The sequence below is a fragment of the Nematolebias whitei genome, chromosome 20 (genome assembly GCF_014905685.2).
Source record: "Nematolebias whitei isolate Nwh7 chromosome 20, NemWhi1, whole genome shotgun sequence".
NCBI classification, from domain to species: domain Eukaryota; kingdom Metazoa; phylum Chordata; class Actinopteri; order Cyprinodontiformes; family Rivulidae; genus Nematolebias; species Nematolebias whitei.
The window spans coordinates 40,172,690-40,191,718 of record NC_056517.1 but is presented as its reverse complement, the minus strand read 5'-3'; the positions used below and the strand labels follow the sequence as shown (position 1 = coordinate 40,191,718).

The 19,029-nt window shown below is 48.6% G+C and overlaps 1 protein-coding gene across 1 annotated transcript in view; it reads right to left on the bottom strand.

Moving 5' to 3' along the window:
• The window catches only part of LOC119426464 (histone-lysine N-methyltransferase 2C), a gene marked incomplete at its 5' end in the record, with an annotated part of 64,283 nt that extends 45,260 nt beyond the window's left edge, over window positions 1-19,023 (bottom strand). The window contains 15 exons of the mRNA XM_037694025.1: window positions 281-409; window positions 514-617; window positions 692-794; window positions 869-928; window positions 999-1,108; window positions 1,174-1,338; window positions 1,412-1,593; window positions 1,750-1,854; window positions 1,941-2,042; window positions 2,125-2,244; window positions 2,538-2,663; window positions 2,876-2,977; window positions 3,627-4,339; window positions 13,478-13,645; window positions 13,722-19,023. Coding sequence (XP_037549953.1) covers window positions 281-409; window positions 514-617; window positions 692-794; window positions 869-928; window positions 999-1,108; window positions 1,174-1,338; window positions 1,412-1,593; window positions 1,750-1,854; window positions 1,941-2,042; window positions 2,125-2,244; window positions 2,538-2,663; window positions 2,876-2,977; window positions 3,627-4,339; window positions 13,478-13,645; window positions 13,722-19,023 — 7,591 coding nt within the window. The remainder of the gene's footprint in view (window positions 1-280; window positions 410-513; window positions 618-691; window positions 795-868; window positions 929-998; window positions 1,109-1,173; window positions 1,339-1,411; window positions 1,594-1,749; window positions 1,855-1,940; window positions 2,043-2,124; window positions 2,245-2,537; window positions 2,664-2,875; window positions 2,978-3,626; window positions 4,340-13,477; window positions 13,646-13,721) is intronic.
• Window positions 19,024-19,029: the final 6 nt, after the last annotated feature.

Below are 19,029 nucleotides of genomic sequence, written 5' to 3'. Positions count from 1 at the left end.
GAGACAGGAAGCAGTGAGGATGAGAGACAAGAAGAGGTGAGGATGAGAGACTGGAAGCAGTGAGGATGAGACAGGAAGCAGTGAGGATGAGAGACAAGAGGTGAGGATGAGAGACAGGAAGCAGAAAGGATGAGAGACAGGAAGAGGTGAGGATGAGAGACGGGAAGTAGTGAAGATGAGACAGGAAATGGTGAGGATGAGACCGTAAATAGGAAATGGTGAAGGGAGGCAGGAAGTGGTGCTCAATTGTGATTGGTTGATTGTCCTTCCTCTTCCTCACCTGGCCTGTAGGGTTTCCTCTTCTTTTTTATGTTGCAGTCGGTAACCTCAGTATCTTTCATGATGTCATCGAGGTGGGAGGAGTCTCGCTCTGGACTGGAGTCAGATTTCATGTCACAGTCCAGGTCACCTAGAGAACAGGAAGTGATGTCATTGATTACAAACTGATCCCTGAGTGGTTTGTTTTGTGATCAGGGTTTATCAGGACAGTGAAGGGGACCAGCAGGGACCGACCTCGGTTCTGGTCCGACTCCGTGGGCGTCTCTGGGTCCGGTGGAGTCTGCAGGACGGACACACAGTTCTGGTTGATGATCCTCAGCTTTAGTTTGGGTTTACACCTGTAGACAGGAAGCAGCTGGTCAGTCCTACTTACCCGATTATCTCGCATGGGCAGGAAGTGGGCGGGGCTTACCTGCGGTACTTTCGTGGTGATGTGAGGGGCTCGACCAGAGCCTGCAGTTGGGTTAGACCAGACTCGGTGAGGCAGACTCCATCCTGAGTGAAGGTCCTCGAGTCTGTGAACAAAACCAGTCCAAGATGAGGCTCCGAGTCTGGATTAGAACATAGAACAGAACCGAACAGGACTGACCTGGTTCTCTGTTCCTGGACATGATCTGAGCCATGTAGGGAACCGCACCCTCCGACCTCCCTGAAACACACACATCAGAGTCAGCATTTCAAATAAAAGCCTGTACTTTCACAATAAAAGCGTTGAGTACCGTAGGAGGCGCGCCCGTAGGTCCGGCACAGAGAGCAGTCGAAGCCTTCATCGGCAGCAAGTTCCACCTCCTCCTCTGAGGCGAGACCCTGGCACAAGGCGTGGACCCACCTGCAGACACCTTTGTTGAGAACTGGACTGCACCGGACTGGCTCTGAGTGAGACATGAGTGTTACCTGTCGCACTGTTGGCACTGCAGGATGAGGTCGTCCTGAGCGTAGCGCCGCAGACAGATGGGACACTGGCTGAGACTGCAGCATGGCCCGCACAGGCTGTAGTTACTCTGCCAATCACAACGCAACCCGGGGGAGGCGGAGCCACACTGCAAGCACCACACACACCTGAAGGGAGACGGCGCACAGTCAGACACGACGCACGCCGACAGGTGAGTTTATGACGGACAGCTCCACCCACCACTGGCACTTCCAGGCTCCTTTGGGCACCGTGTGGAGGGGCGGGTCCAAACAGTAGGTGTGGTAGCTGATGTCACAGTCGTCGCACAGCAACAGGCGCCCGGGGTCACTAGCATCTCCACACGCCTCGCACACCGTGCACTCCAGACAACGCCACCCTTTGGTCAGAACCACCCGTGTCACCTGCATCATGTCCAGAAGTCAGATTACACCCCCAGGAAACATATTTGACACATCAGATGATTATCCAAAGAGTTCAACTACTGATCGCAGTAATGAGATTACAATAAGGGCAACAATATTTCAGATGACTGTAATCAGATTACAGGCCTTACTGACCTTGACATTGACGCAGTAGGGATGGTAACACTGTCCACACTGAGAGCAGGCCAACAGTCGACCTTCTGCCCCCTGACCGAAGCTGCCACACACCACACACATGTCCTGCGCACGCACACACACACACACACACGGTGAGCACACACACTGCAGAACAACACAGGTGTGTGCTGAGGTACAGGTGAGATTACCTGTTTGAGGGTGAAGTGGTCTGAGGTGGAGAACATCACCACCGTGTTGTGCATGGAGTTCTCCTCCTCCTCCTTGGACTGGAACACCTCCACGTACCCACCCTGACACACACACACACACACACAACTCAGAGCCCTGCCCACACCTGTTACCTCGGTGATATCTGTGCAAGCGTGATCTTACTCCGGGTACCACAGTCAGACTGTCCTGAGTCTTCAGGCGGCTCCTTCCTCTCCCTCCTCTTCCTCCTCCTATGCCTCCTCCTCTGGACCTCCTTCTTCCTGGAAACCCTGAGCCCCGACCCTGAATAGGAGCAAGAGGAAAAAGAAAGGTAGGAGAAAGAAGCGAACAGGTGTCAGATGGTGATGTCACACAACTGTTACCATGGAAACACTGATGATGCAACGAAGGCAGTCATGGTTTACATCCAGAGTTTTGTAAATGTTTTCAGATAGTTTCCGTGCTACTCTCCTTCAGAGCCTGAACCTCCTGAGCAGGAAGAACTCTGGAGGTCTCCTGGACCGGTCAGGGTGCGCTCATTTCTCACACCATCACATTTAATTACAGCCTGTCACAGTCAGAGTGCACTTGTTTACCACTTTCATGCTCCAGAGGGGGGAGTCTGGTGGACGGGGCTTAGGGCTGTCCCAGCCTCCCTCCCCCATAGAATCCTGGGAGGATGAGGGAGGGCTCAACGCCCTGCGACTGCTCCACCACGAACCCTGAGTCATGCAGAGGGAGGAGGAGAGAAGGGAGGGAACAGAACGCAGCAACATAAATGCAACAGCCACAAAACAAAACATAAAAAACTAAACCAGGAGAGTTGGCTGCCACGTTACCGTGGCAACCACATGCCAATCAGCACACGCCTATGCCTGAACATGCTGCGTGTGTGCGTGAGGAAACATGCTGAAGGCTGCAGTTCTGATCGGACCTGTCTGACCCGTGCTCGGCCGGGGGAGAACTTCCTTTTGGAGATGGCTGGTTTCCCCATGCCGATCTTCAGGGTGAGTGGGTACACTGTGGTGGGCGGAGCCTGAAAGAGGACAGCAGATCAGTGGGGGGCAGAGCCAGCCTGAAGCATCACTGCCTGTGATTCCCCTATCTGTTACGGAAGCACGATCCGTAGCGTAGCTCATTTGCTCATGCGCTAAAAGGAATACTTCACACGGTCGCACGGATTGCCGTTGAATATGCTAGATTAAGTAAAATGTACTGGTATAATTCCATTTATGAATAAGAACCGTCTTAATTTACTTAGAAAAGTATGTGCTGTATCTCCGCCAAGCTTCATGTTGCTAATTTACTCCACTCTATTTCTGTTAAAATCATTGACATATTTACGTCATGGTTCAAATGATCTGCAGCTTCACCACCGAGCGGCGCCGTTTCACCATGGAAATAATTCATTCTGTATCTTGCAGGATTTTTCTCATTCAGCCCAGGCTGGGGGGTGTCAGGTCTAATGCGTTGCAGATCATCTTAACCAACGATTTGTAACAGAAATACGAGTGACGTAAATTAGTTCCATGAAGATCGGTGCAGATAGAGCACATACTTTTATAAGTAAATTAAGAAAGTTTTTATTCATAAACAACGGCGATCCATGCGACCCATAAGTACACTACGGATCGTGCTTCTGTAACAGATCAAGGAATTACACTGTCGTCTATCGTTAGTCTTACCTGGGACAGAGGAGGAGACTCTCTGGACAGGGGAGGAGAGGGAGGAGTGAGAGGAGGAGGAGTGATGGGAGTTCTGGCAGGGGAGGTTTCAGGGGAGGCCTCTGTGGAAAAGGGAGACTGCCTCAGGCGGATGGAGAGGTCATCTGAGGGGCGAGAGGAGCAGGGAGGAGGTCTGAAGCTCTGCCCCTTCCCTCTGTAGGAGGACAGAGGCGGACTGGGGGAGGACAGATGCAGGAGGGACGGGACAGCAGCAGAGGACATCAGCTCCATCACCTCCTCATCCAAAGAAGGGTCCAGGTCCAGAACGGGGCTCACAGGAGGCTCCTCCTCCACCTCTGATTGGATCTCCTCCTCCACTTCCTGCCTCTCTCTCATTGGCTGTTGATTGGCAACCTCCTCCTGCTTCTCTGAAGGTTCTTCGTGTGTTTGGTGCTTATCTTTGGTGGGTTCTGTCGACACGGCAACAAGTTTTATCAGGCTCTGTGATTGGCTCTCCTTCAGTCCTGCCTCCTCTCTTTTCTGGGGGCGTCCTTCTGTAGGGGGTGTGGCTTGAGGGGAGTAGGAGGGTGAGGCCATCTTGTGAGGGGAGGAAAAGGGAGGGGCCTCTGAAGAGATGGTATGAAGAGGAGTTGGTGAGGGACAAAGGTGAGGTGAGGGCTGCAGGGTGACAGAGGCAGGTAAGAGGACGGGGGTGCCACCCAGCTGCTGGACTCCTACAGAGACACAAACCAGAACAGTTTAGATCAGAACCCTGCAGACTGTAGATTCGCACGGATTCGAGTGGACCTCAGTCCGTGCGGAAATTGTGCCCACTGTCCGCAGGGTTGAGACTTCATACTCGAGCATCCACCTTCAGCAGCTGCAGAGCAACTCCACAGGCAAGGGTCGTTTACCTTCGGGATAAACTGAGTTGCCGATTGGGCATTTGCTGACGCACCTACTGGATTGATTGACAGGTTGCCAAAAAAAAGGGAAAAAACAAACAAAAAAAAGAGCTGGCAGCAAGTGGCAGCAGTGTTCTGTGTTTATATGTTGTTAATATAAAGTTCTAAAAAATAAAACAGGGAGCGCTGGCCCTGCAGCCCACACATCAGACCAGCCCACCATACCATCCCAATTTATTTCTAAAGCACTTAGGGTGCATTCACACTAGCCCTGTTTAGTCCGCTTTAATCGAACTCTAGCTCGTTTTCCTAGAAAGTCCGGTTCGTTTAGGGAGGTGTGAACGCACCATCGAACTCTGTCACGGAACAAAAAGGCGAACTCTGGCCCGGACTAAAACCTAGGTCTCGGTCTGGTAGAAACGAACTCCAGCGCGGTTCTAGTGCAGTGTGAATGTAAACAGACCTGACCCCGCTCCACAGGGTAAACAAACACGCATTTCTCTTATATGGAGCCGTCAGCTGACTTGTGTGAAAAACAATATTCTCCATGGTCTTCTGTCTCATCTTCTGTTCATGCTGAGTCCAATGTTGAAAAATGACAAAATATAACTCCTAAAACTGATAAAACTTGATGCCACTTCGTTTTTATTTTTATTTACAGAAGAAGAAGAAGAAGACGTGTCTTCAGAGGTTTTTGTGTCGTTTCTTTCACTAGTTCTTGGTGCAGCGCCCCCACAGGCGAGCAGGGGAACAGGTTGGTTTAACAGGTTGACTCGACTGCACAGTGCAGTGTGAATGCAAACGCACCAGCTCAAATGTAACAAAAGATCATGAATATTGGTCCCGAACCGAACTGAGTCTACCGGACTATCTAGTGTGAAAACGACCTTAAAATACAACAAGCAGCCGTCCGAAGTGCTGTACAAAATTAAAAACAAACAAAAAACAGTAAAACAATAAAAAACATCTAAATATATATATTTTTTAAATTATCAGAACATCATAAGTAAAAGAATACAACATTAAGACACAGATGCTGACTAGGTTAAAAGCCAATGAAAAAAAGGCGTTTTTAAACGAGTTTTAAAAACAGAAAGTGACGAGGCCTGCCTGACCTCCAGCTGCAGCTCATTTCACAGTTTAGGAGCCAGCGTTGAAAAGGCTCTGTCTCTTCTGGATTTATAAAAGGTTTTTGGGACTGCTAAAAGCATCTGGTCAGAGGATCTAAGAGCACGTGATTGTATGTGAAGGTGAAGCAGTTCAGACAAATAAGAAGAACTAAGACCGTTGAAAGACTTAAAAACAAACAATAGAACTTTAAACTGAATTTGAAACTGGACAGGAAGCCAGTGAAGGGACATCAGAACTGGAGTGATGTGCTCACACCTGTACAAGTCAAAAATCGTGCAGCAGCATTTTGTACCAGCTGTAACCGTGAGAGCGAGGCCTGGCTAACTCCTATCAACAGAGTTACAATAATCCAGGCGTGAAGTAATAAAAGCGTGAATTACTGTCTCTAAGTGGTGTCTAGAAAGGAGGGACTTAATTTTTGACAGGCGCCTCAGCTGAAAAAGAGAGGACTTAACCACATTATTGACATGGCAGTCAAGTTTCAGGCAGGGGTCCATTTTCATTCCTAAATTTGTCAAAATGGATTTTTCATATGGTGAGGGACCAGACAAAGTGCAGCCCCAAACACCCCTATGATGAGTAAAAGAAATGGACTTGATGTTCCATCGCCCCGACGCGAGTCACCGGGGCCCCACTGTGGAGCCAGGCCTGGAGGTGGGGCACGCGGGCGAGCGCCTGGTGGCCGGGCTTTTACCCATGGAGCTCGGCCGGGCACAGCTCGAAGAGGAGACGTGGGTCCCCTTTCCCATGGGCTCACCATCTGTGGGAGGGGCCAAAGGGGTCGGGTGCAATGTGGGATGGGTGGTGGCCGAGGGCGGGGAACCTGGCGGTCTGATCCTCGGCTACAGAAGCTGGCTATTGGGACGTGGAATGTCACCTCACTGGTGGGGAAGGAGCCTGAGCTGGTGTGTGAGGTTGAGAGGTAGTCGGACTCACCTCTACGCATGGATCTGGCTCTGGAACCAGTTTCCTTGAGAGGTGTTGGACACTCTTCAACTCTGGAGTTGCCCCTGGTGAGAAGCGCCGAACAGGAGTGGGCATACTTATTGCCCCCCATCTTGGTGCCTGTGTGCTGGGGTTCACCCCGGTGAATGAGAGGGTAGCCTCCCTCCGCCTACATGTGGGGGGACGGGTTCTGACTGTCGTTTGTGCTTACACACCAAACGGCAGTTCAGATTATCCACCCTTTTTGGAGTCCTTGGAGGGGGTACTGGAAAGTGCACCTCCTGGGGAATCCCTTGTTCTGCTGGGGGACTTCAATGCTCACATGGGCAATGACAGTGAGACCTGGAGGTGTGTAGGTGGGAGGAACGGCCCCCCTGATCTGAACCCGAGTGGTGTTCTGTTGTTGGACTTCTGTGCTCGTCATGGATTGTCCATAACAAACACCATGTTCAAGCATAAGGGTGTCCATATGTGCTCTTGGTACCAGGACACCCTAGGCCGCAGTTCGACGATCGACTTTGTCATCGTCTCATCTGATCTGCGACCACATGTCTTGGACACTCGGGTGAAGAGAGGGGCGGAGCTGTCCACTGATCACTACCTGGTGGTGAGTTGGCACCGATGGTAGGGAGGATGCCGGTCAGACCTGGCAGACCCAAACGTATTGTGAGGGTTTGCTGGGAACGTCTGGTAGAGTCTCCTGTGAGACAGAGTTTTAACGCCCACTTCCGAGAGAACTTTGAACATGTTCCGGGGGAGGTAGGAGACAGTCCAAGTGGGCCATGTTCCGCGCCTCTATTGTCGAGGCAGCTTACCGGAGCTGCAGCCGCAAGGTTGTCGGTACCTGTCGCGGCGGCAACCCTCGAACCCGGTGGTGGACACCGTCGATGAAGGATGCTGTCAGGCTAAAGAAGGAGTCCTATCGGGCCTTTTTGGCCTGTGGGACTCTAGAAAAAGCTGATGGGTACCGGCAGTCCAAGCGACATGCGGCTCGGATGGTCGCTGAGGCAAAAACTCGGGCATGGGAGGAGTTCGGAGAGGCCATGGAGAATGACTTCCGCACGGCTTCGAGGCGATTCTGGTCCACCATCCAGCGTCTCCGGGGGGGGGGGGGGAGCGGTACACCACCAACACTGTTTATAGTAGGGGTGGTGTGTTGCTGACCTCAACTCGGGATGTCGTGGGTCGGTGGGCAGAATACTTTGAAGACCTCCTCAATCCCACCGGCACGTCTTCCACTGAAGAAGCGGAGCCTGGGGACTTTGGGTCAGGTTCTCTAATCTCTGGTGCTGAGGTCACCGAGGTGGTTAAAAAGCTCCTCGGTGGCAGGGCCCCAGGGGTGGATGAGATTCGACCAGAGTTCCTTAAGACTCTGGGTGTTGTAGGGTTGTGTTGGCTTACGCGACTCTGCAATATTGCGTGGACATCGGGGGAAGCTCCCCTGGATTGGCAGACCGGGGTGGTGGTCCCCCTATTCAAAAAGGGGACCATAGATTGTGTTCCAACTACAGGGGGATCACGCTCTTAAGCCTCCCTGGTAAGGTCTATTCAGGGGTTCTGGAGAGGAGGGTCCGTCGGATAGTCGAACCTTGGTTTCAGGAGGAGCAGTGCGGTTTTCGTCCTGGTCGTGGAACACTGGACCAGCTATACACTCTCAGCAGGGTCCTGGAGGGTGCATGGGAGTTTGCCCAACCAGTCTACATGTGCTTTGTGGACTTGGAGAAGGCGTTCGACTGCGTCTCTCGGGGAACCCTGTGGGGGTACTCTGGGAGTATGGGGTACCGGGCCCTTTAATATGGGTTGTTAGGTCCCTGTATGACTGGTGTCTGAGCCTGGTCCGCATTGCCAGCAGTAAGTCGGGCTTGTTCCTGGTGAGAGTTGGACTCCACCAAGGTTGCCCTTTGTCACAGATTCTGTTCATAACTTTTATGGACAGAATTTCTAGGCACAGCCAAGGTGTTGAGGGGATCCGTTTTGGTGGCCTTAGGATTGCGTCTCTGCTTTTTGCAGATGATGTGGTCCTGTTGGCTTCATCAGATCGTGATCTACAGCTTTTGCTGGAGTGGTTCGCAGCCGAGTGTGACACGGCCGGGATGAAGATCAGTTCCTCCAAATCCGAGGCCATGGTCTTGAGCTACAAATGGGTAGATTGCCTTCTCCGGGTCAGGGAGGAGGTCCTGCCCCAAGTGGAGGAGTTCAAGTATCTTGGGGTCTTGTTGACGAATGAGGGAAAAATGGAACGTTGAGATCGATAGGCGGGTAGGTGTAGTGTCTGCAGTGAAGCGGGTGCTGTACAGGTCTGTCGTGGTGAAGAGAGAGCTGAGTCAAAAGGCGAAGCTCTCAATTTACCGATCGATCAACGTTCCTACCCTCATCTATGGTCACGAGCTTTGGGTTGTGACCAAAAGAACGAGATCTCGGATGCAAGCGGCCGAAATGAGTTTTCTCTGCAGGGTGTCTGGGTTCTCCCTTAGAGATAGGGTGAGAAGCTCGATCATCCGGGAGGGACTCAGAGTAGAGCCGTTGCTTCTCCACGTTGAGAGGAGCCAGTTGAGGTGGCTCGGGCATCTGGTTAGGATGCCTCCTGGACACCTCCCTGGTGAGATGTTCCGGACACGTCCCACCGGGAGGAGACCCAGGGGAAGACCCAGGACACGCTGGAGTGACTATGTTTCTCGGCTGGCCTGGGAACACCTTGGGATTCTCCCGGAGGAGCTGGACCAAGTGGCTGGGGAGAGGGAAGTCTGGGCCTCCCTACTTAGGCTGCTACCCCCGCAACCCGACCCCGGATAAGCGGAAGAAAATGGATGGATGGATTTTTCATATGGGGCCAAAGAGGAAAAATTCAAGGTGGAGAAACTGTTAGGGCAACAGGATTTAAAGACCATAACCTCAATCTTTTTTTCCCATTAAAATGGAAGAAATTAAGTGCCATCCATCCTCTAATGTCATCAAGACAGTCCAGGAGAGACTGAGTAGAGCCATTTTGTTTCGAAGGGAAGTAGACTTGACAGTCGTCCACATATAAATTAAATTGCACACCATGCTTTCTGAAAATAGAACCCAGTGGCAGAAGGTAAAGAGAAAACAAGAGAGGACCAAGAATAGAGCCCTGGGGTACCCCCATGGGGAGGGCAGCAGAAGCAGAGGTAAAATTAGCCATCATCACACTGAAACTTCTATCAGAAAGGTAGGACCTAAACCACTGCAGAGATGAACCAGTGATACCCACCCACTGCTCCAGTCTGGAGATGAGAATGTCGTGGTCGACTGTGTCGAAAGCAGCTGTTAAATCTAAAAGCACAAGTAAAACAGTTTCCAGAATCCAGTGCTAAAAATATGTAATGAAAAACCCTTAAAAGAGCAGATTCAGTGCTGTGGTACATTTTAAAACCAGACTGGAAGACCTCCAAAATTTTAAACTCATCCAAAAATGCCTTCAGCTCGTGTAAACAACTTTTTCCAAAATTTTGAATATAAAGGGTAACTTGGAGATTGGCCTAAAGTTTGACAAAGAAGATGGATCAAGGCCAGGTTTTTTTCAACAATGGCTGCACCACAGCATGTCTAAAATTGCTTGGTACCACACTAAACATCAAACTGCTGTTGAACACTTTTAAGATAAAGGAGCCAAAAGTAGAAAATACTTCCTTAAGAAAATATGGAGGAACAACATCAAGGGGTGAACCCGACGATTTCATGATGGTGACAAGTTTCTCTAGATAGAAGGAAATAGGCTCCAAATGATCAAAAACAGCAGGACAGGGGACCGGGATGGAAGGATCAAGAGATGGAAAAGAGATACAAGCCCTAGTGTTAATAACCTTGTCCAAGAAAAAAATGAAGAAACTTATCACAAAGTTCTCTGGATGCTTCAAGAGGGACCGGTTCATGTGCATTGAGGACAGTGTTGATTGTATTTTAAAGAACACGGTGGTTGTGAGAGTTGGCAGAAATAATGTCAGAGAATAATAATAATAATGTCTGGCTGTTTTCACAGCTCGTTGATAATGACGCCAACTCTCTCTCAGTACATCAGAGACTTGGAGTCTGTCCTTTCTCCACTTGCGTTCATTTCTCCTGCATTCCTGTCTAATGGCACGGGTATGGTCACTCAACCATGGGTCTGATCTTGGCTTTGATTGCCTGGTTTTAATCGGGGCCACATCATTCAATACAGTATTGCATAAAGAATCAAAATATAAGGAAAGCTCCTCAGTGCTGAGAGACACAGAGAGCTGTGACTCTAAACGATTAAAGACAGTGGAGAAATGGGCAGCAGAGGACGAGTTAAAAACACGGCAGCGTCGAGCAGGAGCACAGGACTTAACAGGTTTAGAAACAGGAATAAAATCAAATAAAACAGGCATGTGGTCTGAAAACAATGCATCACCATTTTCCAAGTTGAAAATAGATAAACCATAAGATAGGACATCTCAACGGACGAGAGGAAGAGATCGCTTGCCTCTTAGCAAAAAAAACAAAAGAAAAGGCCGTTAAACCTGACCAGGCATGAAGAACGGGACTTTAATGCATTGGTGTCGGATACAAAACAGTCCGTCACTGGGCAGTTTATTGTAGGGATGCACCGATCCACTTTTTTTTTTACTTCCGATCCGATCCCGATACCTAAAACTAAATATCGGCCGATACCGATCCAGTTCCAATATCATGATCATCATTGATTTTATATGAAGCTGTAATAATCTCCTCTCAAGTACAATTTGTACAAATCTATGCATGCATGTCCAAAAAGGCAACTTGAGGTAAGTTTTATTAATGTTGGATAAGTTTTAAAGTTAGAATTAAATTCTAACACAAAACATGTTTATTTTTATTCCTAGTTTTAAAGTGGATATTAAAGCGATTAATTTAAGTGATTGTTTAAAGTTATTTTATTTTATTTTTTTAAATAAGGGGCAGATATAAGTTTTTTCTTCTTTCTGCACCCTTTTCATTCAATGTTTTCTTTTTGATGATTTTATTTTGTTTCTTTTAAATGAAAGAATAAATGAATTAAATAAAATGTTAAATGGCTTCAAACATCTGTTAAGTTCATGGCATAAACCAACAGACTGTTTTTAGTATTTTACATCACTTTATAATGTACTGTAGCTGTTTTTGTTTCGTTTATATATGTATATAATTTTCTTGTGATTTTCAAATCATGTTTTTTTTTATGATTGTCTACTGTTGTTCTGATAAATATCTCCTGGAGGGTAAACTATATCTTGGCTGCAAGTATCAAGCTGAGAAATCCTTCGTTTTCTACAAGTGATAGTGGTTGGTCAATAATTACGATGAGGTTTAGCAACTTCTCGGTAAACATTCGAGCTCCGGGGCTTCAGCGACGTCTGCTTCTTGTTCAATCCGCAGCAAACAGTCTGATCTCGGTCAGCCCGCTCAGTCTGTCCCTCCGACGACAAGGACAGACCGAGCGGGTCAGACTGAGCGCGGCTGACCAAAATCAGACTGCTTGCTGCGGACTGAACAAAAATAACAGACCGATGAAGCCCCGGAGCTCGAATGTCCATCGTAAAACTAACTTTACCACGGTTTAATGTGGTGCTATGTCTCTGCAGACATTGCATGTTGCTGTCTTGTTTTGTGGTGTTTCTAGTGTAAAAATACTTCCACACAACGGACATGTTTAGATGAAAAGTTGGTTAGCTGTTAGCCACAGTGCTGCTAACTCAGTCCTCACGTTGCAGGTTGGATCGGAAAATCCGATACGTAAATTATGCTGTTATCGGAGCCCGATACTGGATCGGCCCCATCCCTAGTTTATTGTGCGACACCGAATATGAGGTAAAAAAATTGAGCTTTGCACGAACATGCCCTACGGGCATCTGCTTCAACTCTAATCCCTCCGGTACACGCAGACCTCTGTGGACTGAAGTATGCCCAAGTATGCTGAAGCCTTCAGCCTGAACCAGGTCAAATCTCTTCCAGATTAAACTAGTCTGAACCAGATTAAACTAGTGTGAATGAGTCCTCGAGGCTCAATGAGACTAACCTGTATTAAAAAAAAAAAGGTGGAATGAATGAACCACATTAAACTAGTCAGAACCAGATTAAACTAGTCTAAACCAGTGTAAAACTGATTTACATAGGTCTGAACCAATGTAAACATGATTTAAACCAGTCTGAAACAGTGTAGAGGAGGTGTGGTCAAATCAGAATCAAAGTAGAACTGGGACAAGCCAATCAGAACCAATGTAGAACTGGGACAAGCCAATCAGAACAAATGTGGAATTGGGACAAGCCAATCAGAACAAATGTGGAACTGGGACAAGCCAATCAGAACAAATGTAGAACTGGGACAAGCCAATCAGAACCAATGTAGAACTGGGACAAGCCAATCAGAACCAATGTAGAACTGGGACAAGCCATTCAGAACCAATGTAGAACTGGGACAAGCCAATCAGAACCAATGTAGAACTGGGACAAGCCAATCAGAACCAATGTGGAACTGGGACAAACCAATCAGAACCAATGTGGAACTGGGACAAACCAATCAGAACCAATGTGGAATTGGGACAAACCAATCAGAACCAATGTAGAACTGGAACAAACCAATCAGAACCAATGTGGAACCGGGACAAGCCAATCAGAACCAATGTGGAACTGGGACAAACCAATCAGAACCAATGTGGAACTGGGACAAACCAATCAGAACCAATGTGGAATTGGGATAAACCAATCAGAACCAATGTAGAACTGGAACAAACCAATCAGAACCAATGTGGAACTGGGACAAACCAATCAGAAACTATGTGAAACTATTTATACCAGTCTGATCAGGCAGGCATCCATGGCTCTGACCTGTGTGGAGGAGCATGTGAGGTTACACCTGGTGCTACCTGTCAGGTAGAAGGAAGTGCTGCTTACCTGAAGGAGAACAGACTGAGTCAGAGTCTCTCTGACTCTCTGACTCTGAAACCATGTGGAGCTGGTCTTCTTCACCCTCAGCCTGAGCTCGCTCCTCTTCACCTCCTGGATCCTCTGGTGCCTCCTCCTCTTCTTTGCTCCTCCCTGGTTTCTTTGATGGGCCAACATCTGTAGGAACAGTAAGAGTTTGTAAAAAACCTAAAATTGATCCTGCATTTGGTTCTGAAGTCTCCACCAAACTTACCTCCAGAAGCTCCACTCTCCACATCAGGCCCAATCTGCTGACCAAGTCCAAAACCAGAATCTGGCTGTATAGGACTTAGGAGACCAGGGACAGTTTGTGGTTGACTAATTAAGTCAGGACTCTGCTCGAGTTGCGTGGGAATAACAGGATTAGGACTATGTTTCTGCTGAACAGGATTTACAGGACCAGGATCAAGACTGGGCTTTGGCTGCACTGGACTAACAGAATGAAGGTCAGGTTCAGACACTGGCTGAACCGGACTAGCAGGACCAGGATTATGCTGTAGCCGGATGGGACTAAGAGGAACAGGGCTACCAACAGGACTTGAAGTATAGACTTTATGAGGAGGGCTAACCTGTGAGTGGGCGGAGCTAGGTGGACTGGAGTTACTGGTGAGCATAGATCCAGGCTTGGGACTGGATGGGACCAGAATGATAGGGCTCGTTTCTGGTCTTCGGTGTGAGGGGCTCAGTGACCCATCTGATGTAGAACCAGCAGTGGTTGGACCAACAGCAGATAGACTATCAGGTTCTTGCACAATGGGACTAGCTACAAGGACCACATCCAGGTCTAATTCAGAACTCTCTTGTGTTCCAGTAAGGTCAGTACTGATTGCAGTACTCCGAGTGGGTACAGGGAGTTGGTTTTGGGTTTCCCTAGCCTGAGCCGGAGTGTCAGGTGGGCTCACACAAGTGGAATGGCTAGTAGTCTGAACAGGACTAGCTTGACCAGCAAGACTAGACCGCAATAGGCTCACACAGCAAGGACTCATCTGGTTTTCACCATATGAGGGAATCTGGTTTAGACTGTGGGTACCAAAGGCATCAGCAAGATCAGAATTAGTTGGAGGACCATGTGAAGGACTGGAAGGAGGCCTGCAAAAACTCTGGAAGTGTGTGGAACCAATCTGTGTCGAACTAGAACCAGAACCACTGACGACCTCTGTGTGGACCAGACTGTCAGGATAGACCTGACAGGACAAAGGTTCTGGTTGATTTACTGTTCTAGGACTAGCTGACTGTGTTGGGGAACTGGTCTCAATAGGCGTGGGGCAAAAACCAGCGGCAGATTGTGTGGAACCATCACCGGCTGCTTCAACAGTTCCACGGCATGGTAATGGACTGCTACAAGGACTCTGATTCACTTTTGTCTCCTGCGTACAAGGCGAGCCAGTTAGGCTGCTGTGATCAAGGCTTTCTGGTGTACGGGTTTGGGGGAGATCTGATCTACTTCCCAATGTTTGCCCATTAGACTGAGAACTTGGTTCTGTGGTGGTCTCTGAAGGCCCGACAGCCTGGTCACACTGCAGCTGTTCTGGACTGCTGGGCTGAATCAGACTGCACAGTCCAGGTCTGAATGGGGGAGGGTTTGGGCTACATGGAGCAGAGCTGAACTTATTGCAGGCTTGTAGGGGTTCTGGGTCGAAAGGGTCTGATCCAGTAGCCTCTTGTGTGGGACTGTGAGGAGGTGACGTTGGACTCAATGACCTGCTGAGACGAGTCTTGTGTTTAGGACTGTTATTAGACTCTGCAGGTCCTGGTTGAACCCTAGTAGGACTAAGGTCCAGCTCTGTCAGACTCTGTGGTGGAGGGCTGTGAGCAGTCTGAACTGGTCTCTGCTGATCCTCTGAGGGATTCTGTATAGGACTAGAAGAGGTGAAGTTGAGATGACAAGAACTCTGCTGGTCCTGTGCACAAACCGTAGGACTTTGGTGCTGCACAGCAGGACAAAGAGAGGCTCCTTGACCTAATTTGGGTTTTGGTGGACAAGGTTGACTGAGTGTAGAACTTCCTTGACAAAGGTGAGCTAGGGTGTTTCTTTCTTGGTCCTGTGAAGGATTAGGGTGAAATGATGAGGGATGTTCCTGCAGAAAGGAACCTGATCCAAGTTCTGTCTGACCCAAGTGAGGCAGTGAGGAACAATTCTGAAGCTGTGCAGGAGAAGGGCTAGAATGATTGGCACCTTCTTGGAATCCTGGAGGTTCTGCAAGAGAAACCAACGTACTCTGATGGATCTCTTTGAGAGACAGTGGTGGGATTTCTCCAGAGTTTGTGGGGTTTTTTTTAAGCTCTTCATGACATGGTCCAAGATTTGGATGGATTACCTCTAAAGACGGTACAGGACTTTGGCGAGTTCTCTCTGGGGACAGTGCAGGGCTTTGAAGAGTGTTTTTTGGAGATGATCCAGATTGTGGAAAACTTTGTAATCTGTCCTCTACAGATGGTGCAGGACTTTGGTAGGCATGTTTGGGAGAAGGTGTAGGACTTTGGTCGGCGTGTTTGGGAGAAGGTATAGGACTTTGGGGGGCATGTTCTGAACATGACTCTGGAGTTTGCTGGATGTCTTCTAGACATGGTTCTGAAATCTGACACAATTCACCAGAAAATATATCCGAAAGTTGTTGAGGATTTGACTGTGTTTGAGAATGTAGACACATTGTTGAAAGAGCTGAAGAAGAACTTTGATAAGTCTCTACCAAGGAAGATGTAGGACTTTGTTGAATCTGACTTTGACTGGGAGACTGTGTAGGACTTTGATAGTTCTCCACTGAAAATGGTGCAGGAACTTCTTGGAGCTCATCTAAACTTTCATGGTTTTCCTCTGATGAGGGGGCCTGACAGTGATGGGTCACTTCTGGAAATGATACGGGAACTTCTTGGCTCTGACAAACGGATGAATCCATATAGGTCTCTTTTGGAAACGTTGCTGGACTTTGATGGACTTCTTTTGGCGACGATGATGGACTTTGATGGACTTCTTTTGGAGACGAAGCTGGACTTTGATGGACTTCTTTTGGAGACAATGCTAAAGTATGATGGATTGCTTTTACTGATGGTGCCAGACCTTCATGGTCGTCCTTTGGAGACAAAGTCAGACTTTGATGGATGTCTTTCAAAGACAATGTCGGACAATGATGGAGGACTTTTGGAGATGATGCCCGACGTGGATGGATGTCTTTTGGAGACAACACTGGACTCTGATAAATGTCATTTAGAGATGATAAAGGACATACAAAACTTTGATGGCTTTCCTTTGAAAATGATGCCCGACTTTGATGGATGTCTTTTGGAGACGTATCAGGACTTTGATGAATCTCTTTTAAAGACAATGCTGTAGTTTGAAGCGTCTCTTGTAAAAGTGCTTCAAGATTTCCTTGTGTTCCCTTTGGAGATGATGACAGACTTTGTTGGGTCTTTTCCAGAGAATCTTCCAGATTCAATTGGGTCTCTACCCAAACTGGACTTTGATGATGCCCTTCAATAGAAAGACCTGGACATTTATTGGTGGATTTAGGAGAACATGGAGGAGTGTGTTTGTGTATTTTATGAACCAGTAAAGCACTTGGATGGGTCTCATGTGGGGATGATGCATAAATTTGATGGAACTTCTTAATAGAAGGTGCAGGACTTTCATGTGGCTCCTCTGAAGAAGCTGCAGGACTTTGGCACTGCTCATTTGTATACGGTGCCAGACTTTCATGCTGCTGCTCTTCTGTAGGATGGGCCGGAGTTTGAAGTGGCTCTTCCTCAAAAGGTGCAGGTCTTCGACGTAGTTCCTCCTCAAAAGGTGCAAGACTTTGATTCTGCTCCTCTATAGAAGGGGCAGGACTTTGATGCTGCTCTTCCGTTGAAGGGACAGGACATTGATACTGCTCCTCCACTAAAGGTGCAGGACTTCGATGCTGCTCCTCCATTGAAGGTGCAGGACTTTGACGCAGCACTTCTTTTGAAGAGACAGGATGCTGCTCCTCCAATGAAGGTGCAGAACTTTGACGCAGCACTTCTTTTGAAGGAACAGGACTTTGATGCAGCACTTCTTTTGAAGGGACAGGACTTTGACGCTGCTCCTCCAATGAAGGTGCAGGACGTAGACACTCCTCTTCCATTGAAGATGCAGGACTTTGACAATGCACTTCAATTAAAGGAACAGGACTTTGATGCTGCTCCTCTTCTGAAAGAGTAGGACGGTGACATTGCTCCTCTGTTGAAGGGGTAGGACTTTGAAGTTGCACCTCTGTTGAAGGTGTAAGACATTGATACTGCTCCTGCATTGAAGGGGCAGGACTTTGATGATGCTCTTCCATTGAAAGGGCAGGACTTTGATGGTACTCTTCTGCTGAAGGGGCAGGACTTTGATGGTGCTCTTCTGTTGAAGGGGCAGGACTTCGATGTAGCTCCTCTGTAGTAGGTACAAGACTTTGATGCTGCTCCACTGTAGTAGGTGTAGGACTTTGATGCCGCTCCTCTGTTGAAGGTGAAGGACTTTGATGCCGCTCCTCTGGTGAAGGTGAAGGACTTTGATTCTGCTCCTCTGTTGATGGGGCAGGAGTTTGCCGTTGCCCCTCTGTTGAAGGGGCAGGACTTTGACGCTGTTCCACAAATGAAAGGGCAGGACTTTGACACTGCACCTCTGTTGAAGAGGCAGGACTTTGATGCTGCTCCTCTGTTGAAGGTGAAGGAATTTGACACCGCTCCTCTTTTGAAGGAGTAGGACTTTGACGTTGATCCTTAGTTGAAGTAGCAGGACTTCGATGCTGCTCCTCTGTTGAAGGTGAAGGACTTTGACGCTGCTCCCCGATTGAAGGTGCAAGATTTTGACGTTGATCCTCGGTTGAAGGGGCAGAACTTTGACGCTGCTCCTCTATTGAAGGGGAAGGACTTTGTTGCTGCTCCCCTGTTGAAGGGGCAGGACTTTGACTCTGCACCTCTGTTGAAGGGGCAGAACTTTGACACTGCTCCTCTGTTGAAGGGGCAGGATTTTGACTCTGCACCTCTGTTGAAGGGGCAAAACTGTGACACTGCTCCTCTGTTGAAGGGGAAGGACTTTGACGTTGCTCCTTGGTTGAAGGGACAGGACTTTGATGCTGCTCCTCTGTTGAAGGGGAAGGACTTTGACGTTGCTCCTCTGTTGGGGCAGGACTTTGATGCTGCTTCTCTGAAGAAGCGGCGGGACTATGATACTGCTCCTCTGTTGAAGGGGCAGGACTTTGACGCTGCTCCTCGGTTGTAGAGGCAGGACTTTGACGCTGCTCCTCGGTTGAATGGGCATGATTTTGATGCTGTTCCTTGGTTGAATGGGCGGGATTTTGACATTGCTCCTCTGTTAAAGGGGTGGGACTTTGATGTTGCTCCTCTGTTGAAGGGGCGGGACTTTGACACTGCTCCTCTGTTGAAGGGGCGGGATTTTGACATTGTTCCTCTGTTGAAGGGGCGGGACTTTGACGCTGCTCCTCTGGTGAAGGGGCGGGACTTTGACGCTGCTCCTCTGTTGAAGGGGTAGGATTTTGACGCTGTTCCTCTGTTGAAGG